This window comes from Notamacropus eugenii, chromosome 3, assembly GCF_028372415.1.
Source record: "Notamacropus eugenii isolate mMacEug1 chromosome 3, mMacEug1.pri_v2, whole genome shotgun sequence".
Lineage (NCBI taxonomy): Eukaryota > Metazoa > Chordata > Mammalia > Diprotodontia > Macropodidae > Notamacropus > Notamacropus eugenii.
Window position 1 is genome coordinate 168,795,660 of NC_092874.1, and position 6,000 is coordinate 168,801,659.

Consider the following 6,000-nt stretch of genomic DNA (forward strand, 5'->3'; position numbering starts at 1 on the left):
CAAATGGTAAAAAATGAAAACTGCTATGAACATTCAATTCATGCTATGACATTTTTGCTGACAATGGGTATTAGTATGTCCCTGTGTACTGCTATACTAATTTTTTGTCCACATGACTGATTTTTAAACTCAGCTATAACCGTGTAATAGATGAAAAATGCCAAACAATGGAATTTGTCTTTAACTTAGTAATTAATTTGCTGTATAACAGTGAAGGCTGAGCACCTTGCAGCTCCTGGTGAATTTTCTCTTGACTGGGAGCTGTGGGAGGTTTGGGACTTAACTGGAGTGATTGCACCGTGCCCTGGGCTTCTCCGTTCTCCTCATCTGTCAGGTCATTGACATCTCCAAAGAGAGTGGCCACATTCTCCTTTTGGTCTTCAGATTCCTCCTCCAGAAGCTCATCAATCTCTTCTTTGTAAGATGAGCTGTCACTATCGGCATCAAAGAGCTCATCGAATTCATCGGGTTCTCTGGCTTCCTCTGTCAAGAAGCCACTGGGCCCTGAAGTACATTCTAAAGCTGATTCATTTTCCTCCAGTAGCTCAGTAAGTAGAGCCAGGTCACACTCTTCCTCTAAAAAGAAGGAAAGCAAATCAGGGGCAAATCTGAGGAAAACTGTTCTTCAGAAGAGATTGGCAAACCAATTAAAATACTAATGTCAGTCTTGAGAATGATTTTTGAAATAATGACCTTGACAATTTTACCCACATTTGGACATTCTCTCTCCCTTAGCACCTACCTCTCCAGGATGTTGTGAGGATAAAATGAGGTAATATTTATAAAGCTCTTAGCACAGTGACTAGCACATAGTGGGTGCTATATGGTGATAGCTGTTATTATTACTCACCCCCCTGTTACTGCTTTCTATAGCTACAAACTAAGAGGATATAGGCATTTAACTGAGATCACTATATTCAGAATCCTATAAAAGATTGCCATGAAAACTCAATAGCAATGAAAAAATAGAATTTATTAAACATATAAAAATATAATGAGGAGGTGCTTTCTTCATAGTATGATAGAATGCAAGCTCCTTGAGGAAGGGCCTAAGCATTTATATAGCACCCATTATACACCAGCACTAACAGCTTTACAAACATTACCTCATTTGATCCTTATAACAACACTGGTGGGTAGGTGCTATTAATATATTCATTTTACAGTAGAAGAAACTGAGGCAAAGAGACGTCCGAGGTCACATAGCTGGTAAAAGCCTCAGATCAGATTTGAACTCAGATTTTCTATTCTCCAGGCACACTCTACCCCTGGTTGGCTACCAGCTGCCTCAAGGGCAGAACAGTCTTGACCTTGTATTTGTATCCTCAGTGCCTACATTTGTTGTTGTTGTGCAGTCATTTCAGTCAGGTCTGACTCTTCATGACCCTATTTGAGGTTTTCTTGGCAAAGATTCTGGAGTACTTTGCCATTTACTGCTCCAGCTCATTTTACATGAGGAAACTGAGGCAAATAGGGTTAAGTGACTTGCCCAGGGTCACACAGCTAGTAAGTATCTGAGGGCAGATTTGAAGTCAGGAAGAGTCTTCCTGACTCCAGGCCTGGTGCTCTAGCCACTGTACTACCTAGCTGCTCCTAGTATATAACAGGTACCTAATAAACACTTTTTGATTCATAGGCATTTAGGGGCTTGAGTGACAGTTTTGCCAGCATTCAGACTATAAGATCAAGCTTACTTGCAGAAAAATTTTGTTAGCATTTTTCTTGTTGCCAAATCTTCCTAATTAGTCACTTCATTATTAATTTAATGAAGGTTAAGTTCTTCCAAGTACATCAAAAATGTGTTTAAACATTTGTCCTTGTTTCATTCACATCTATCCCTGCAAAATAGTCAAGAAAAGGAATATAGAGATATGAGTCAGAACTAGAATAAAAATATCACACTAAACCAACATTGAATACACCTATGAGAAGACAAACGTATACAATTAGATGGAGAAGATACACTCCAAAGGTGATGTTCAGACTATTAAGTTTATATTGTTATTAAAAGATTAAGATGGTATTTCAATACCTAGCAATTAGCAACAGATTTTACAAACTAGGAGATAGTTTTTCTTGTAAAAGTATGAAAAGAATACTGTTTGGACTTACCATCCATGTCAAAAACACAGCTGATATGAGAACTTCAAAGGAGGAATCAAATATGACCACTAGAGAAATCCTGTGACAAAAATGTAAGTATCAGATAGGGTGGATGGTAGCAAGAACTGCTACTCTGTTAATGGGACTCTAGGCTTGGAAAGACAGCATTATCTGGATGAGAACGTGGTCACTCCCAAATCATGTACGTTTCTCTTCCTCCCCTTCCAAGTTCCCCAAAATGTTTAGCATTTCAGCATTTGAATATAAGTACACTTCTTAAGGTTCAGGGATTGTTTTGCAAGCTTCTATTTATGTCCCCAGAGAAAGGAAACTCATCCATTTATTCAAAACTAAAGGAAAAGAGTACTTGACTCTAAGCAACTTTTCTGGCCTAACCTGAATGGATAAATAAAAAATCATTTATTGGCCACTTAACAGGTAAGAGTTATTGTCCTCAAGGAGATTCTATTTTAATAACAGAAGACAACCCATAGCCTGGTAAGGGAACTTTGTTCTGCGAAATCATAAGGATACCGACTTGATCCACTGGGTAGTCAACTGACATGCCCTTTCCAGATTCAGTGGCTTAAGATGAATGTATCCAGAACAGAAGGGGGTAACCTAGGGTGGGGACAGGGGAAAGGATGAGAGGGCAAAGGACAAGATGGTACACAAAGGGCAACTATGGTCAGGAACCTGGGGCCAAACAGACACGGAAGGCTAGTTAGGTTTATACATGCTCATTCACCAATCAAGATGTCTAGGTCAGAGGGAGGGAGCTCTGAAGATAAGAGGGTTTCATATAATTCCCCTTCATGTACTCTATGTTTTAGTCATATAAAACTACCTCCATTAGCATGATAAGGACATTACTCTCAGCATTTTATAATCTCAATTCACTATTCTCTTAGTCACTTCTGGACTTTGGCATTGTGCATTACTGACCAAAGTCAGTTAATAAACAAGCATTTATTAAGCACCTACTACATTTCAGGCACTGTGCTAAATGGTGTGGATACAAAGAAAGGTAAAAACCAGGACCTGCTCTCAAGGAACTCAGACTAATAGAGTTTGCAAACAACTATGTACAAACAAGATACAGACAGAACAAACTGGAGATTGATCTCAGTGGGAAGGCATTAAGACCAAGGAGGCCTGGAAAAGGTTTTTTGCAGAAGGTGAGACTTCAGCTGAATCTTGAAGGAAGGCAGGGAAGCCTAGAGGTAGAGATAAGGGAAGGTTCCATTTCCAGGCAATGAAAATGCTTGAAGTGTTATATGTCATATATGAAGAATATCCAGGAAGTCAGTGACACTAGATGCCAGGGTACTAGGAGAAAAGATGAAAGACTGAAAAGTTGGGGGGGTGGGGGTGGAGTTGGGGGTCAGGTTATGAAGGACTTTACAAGTCAAATAGTGAAAATTTTTTTCCCATCCTGGAGATAATAAGAAACACTGGAATTTACTGAGTAGGGAGGTAGGGGTGGGGCTTGTGCTTTAAAGGAAGGCCAATCTGACACCTGAGTAGATGGACTGGAGTGGAGACAGACTTTAAGGTAAGGAGACAACCAGTAGGCTATTTCAATAGTGTAGGTGTGAGGAGATGAGGGACTGTACTGAGTTGGTGGCAATGTCAGAAGAGAGAAAAGAGCATATATGAGAGATGTTATGAAAGTAAAATTGATAAGCCTTGGCAACAAATTGGATATCTATGAGGGAGAGGTGAGAGTGACAATTCCAGGATGACAAATAGGTTACAAGCCTGGATTACTGGAGACATGGTGGTACTGTCAACAGTAATAAGAAAATCAGGAAGAAGGGAGAGCCTCGTGGCGGGGAAAGAAGATAATAAGTTTAGTTTTGGACAAATTGGGTTTAAGATGTCTATAGGACATCCAATTCAATACATTTGATAGAAACTTGGAAAATACAAGATTGGAGGTCAGGAGAGAGGTTGGGGCTGGAAAAGCAGATCTGAGAAAGATCAGCATAGAAAAATAATTGAATCAAGGGGAGCTAATGAAACAGTACAGAGGGAAAAGAGAAGGGGGTCCAGGGTATAGCCTTGTGGGACACCCACAGTTAATGGGAGTGATATGGATGAAAGTCCAGCAAAAGAGTAGTCAAGGAAAACCAGGAGAGAGTAGTTGTCATGAAAATCTGGACAAAGTATCAAGGAGAATAGGGTGATCTACAGTGTTTGAGACTGCAAAGAGGTTAACAAGGATAAGGACTGAGGAAAGGCTATTTGATTTGGCAATAAAAATATCATTAGTAACTTAGAAGAGAACAGTTTCGGTTGAATGATGAGGTGGGAAGCCAGATATAGAGTTGAGAATAAAGGAATTGGAGGAAAAGCTCTAGTAAAAGTCAGGATTGGTACAGATAACCCCATTATTACATGTACTTTCCTCTATGACTTTTTAACCATGATCCAGAAAGACTTTAACTTCTTTCCTGCTTTTGTTTTTTATTAATTCTAATATTTTAGTCTGTTATATCTAACCCTACCCCTGAAGGGTGTTTCCCAATATCTGCAATTTTCTATCAATTGGTCCCTTGGCATTTTACAGTCAAATTACCTCCAATCTGGAGGAAGTTGGCAATGTGAAAAGTTTCTTTTTAAAAGGAAAAAGCAGCTAATCAGACTGCCTACAAGAACACGATCTCATGTTACTCACTTCCTGTGCTGAAACCTATCTAGCTACCAGGGGGCTGAAATTCCCGTTCATTCATTCCGCAGAAGAGCTTAGCTCCCTAAGTTGATACTGTAGCCTTCTCGGATTTAGATACAGTATCGGACAACTACTCCAGGCTCGGAACCTACAGTGCGCGGATGTGGAGTCAAGGGACGTGGGTTCCAATCCTGTCTCTGCCACTGACGTCCTGTGTGACCTCAAACCATTCACTTCACCTCCCTAGAACTCAGTTTCCTCATCTGTAAAACTGAGGCGTTTGGCTCTAACTCCATGACTCCGGCTCCTACCAGATAATCTCGCCTTGGAGACGTTAACGAGGGCACCCCTGCCCCCTAACGCCTCCCCCCCGGGACCCCAGGCAGCTACCCCCCCCAAGGACGGACGTCCTCCTGAACCCCTTCTCCCCAACCCAGCCGATCTCCCCGGGCGCGGGCGCCTTCCCTTGCCCCCTTCCGCTACGGACTCACCGACATCTGCTCCGAGCAGCCAACCTCTCCACTAAGGACCTCTCTCCGTTCCCCGCCAAAACTTGGATTTGGCCCCGCCCCTGCTTCGACGTGAGGGCACTGGCGGGCTTGCCGTCCCTCTGTGGGCTGAGCTGATTGGCTGGGGTGCCGATGTGCGTGGTGACGTCAAGGGAAAGCGAGGTGGGCTATCATTCTCTCCGCCCTCATGCTGCGCTAGGGGCAGCTGCGATAGGACTGTCTCCAGGTGAAGGGCGGAACTTCCGGGCGCGTCCGGAAGTTCGGCTCGGGCGACCGAAGGGTAGCGTTTCCGTTTCTGTCTCTCTCGGTGGCCTGTAATCTTTTATTCTTCCCGGTCGGCGGAACCTGATTTTCGCTTCCGGAATTCTCCTCCCGACCCTGTAGATGCGTCACCCCGCCCTATGGCTTTGCCTCAGTTTCTCCTTCTGGGCTTTAGGTTTGCCCACCATAGACCGGCAGCTGCATTTTAAAGCTACAAATGTGGTCGTGAGGTCCAGTGGCCCGAGGCGCCTGGGGAGAGCAGCGCCAAGCCAGGGGCGCTTCCCCTGGGGTCCCTGCATTTATTTTCCACATTTTAATCACTTTAGTTAGAGTTGGTTTCCTTGGTAATCCTCCGTATTTCATTTGGATTTACAAACACGGCTGTGGGAAGGGGCCCCCAGGGGCCTCACCAGGCTGGCCGGGGCGCACCTCCGAAGGGGCTTAGGGAGATGC

The 6,000-nt window shown here is 43.3% G+C and overlaps 1 protein-coding gene across 4 annotated transcripts in view; it reads right to left on the reverse strand.

Moving 5' to 3' along the window:
• MCM10 (minichromosome maintenance 10 replication initiation factor) overlaps positions 1 to 6,000 on the reverse strand; it is a 44,122-nt gene extending 38,122 nt beyond the window's left edge. For 2 of the 4 annotated variants that reach the window (XM_072653296.1, XM_072653295.1), the window contains exons 1-3: positions 5,269 to 6,000; positions 2,113 to 2,182; positions 226 to 576 (exon numbers count right to left, since the gene is read on the reverse strand). In XM_072653296.1, the coding sequence (XP_072509397.1) occupies positions 226 to 576; positions 2,113 to 2,119 (358 nt within the window). In that variant the 5' untranslated portion in view covers positions 2,120 to 2,182; positions 5,269 to 6,000. Of the gene's footprint in view, positions 1 to 225; positions 577 to 1,694; positions 1,839 to 2,112; positions 2,183 to 5,268 lie in introns of those variants that run through there. The other 2 variants (XM_072653298.1, XM_072653297.1) reach the window with 2 other exon arrangements.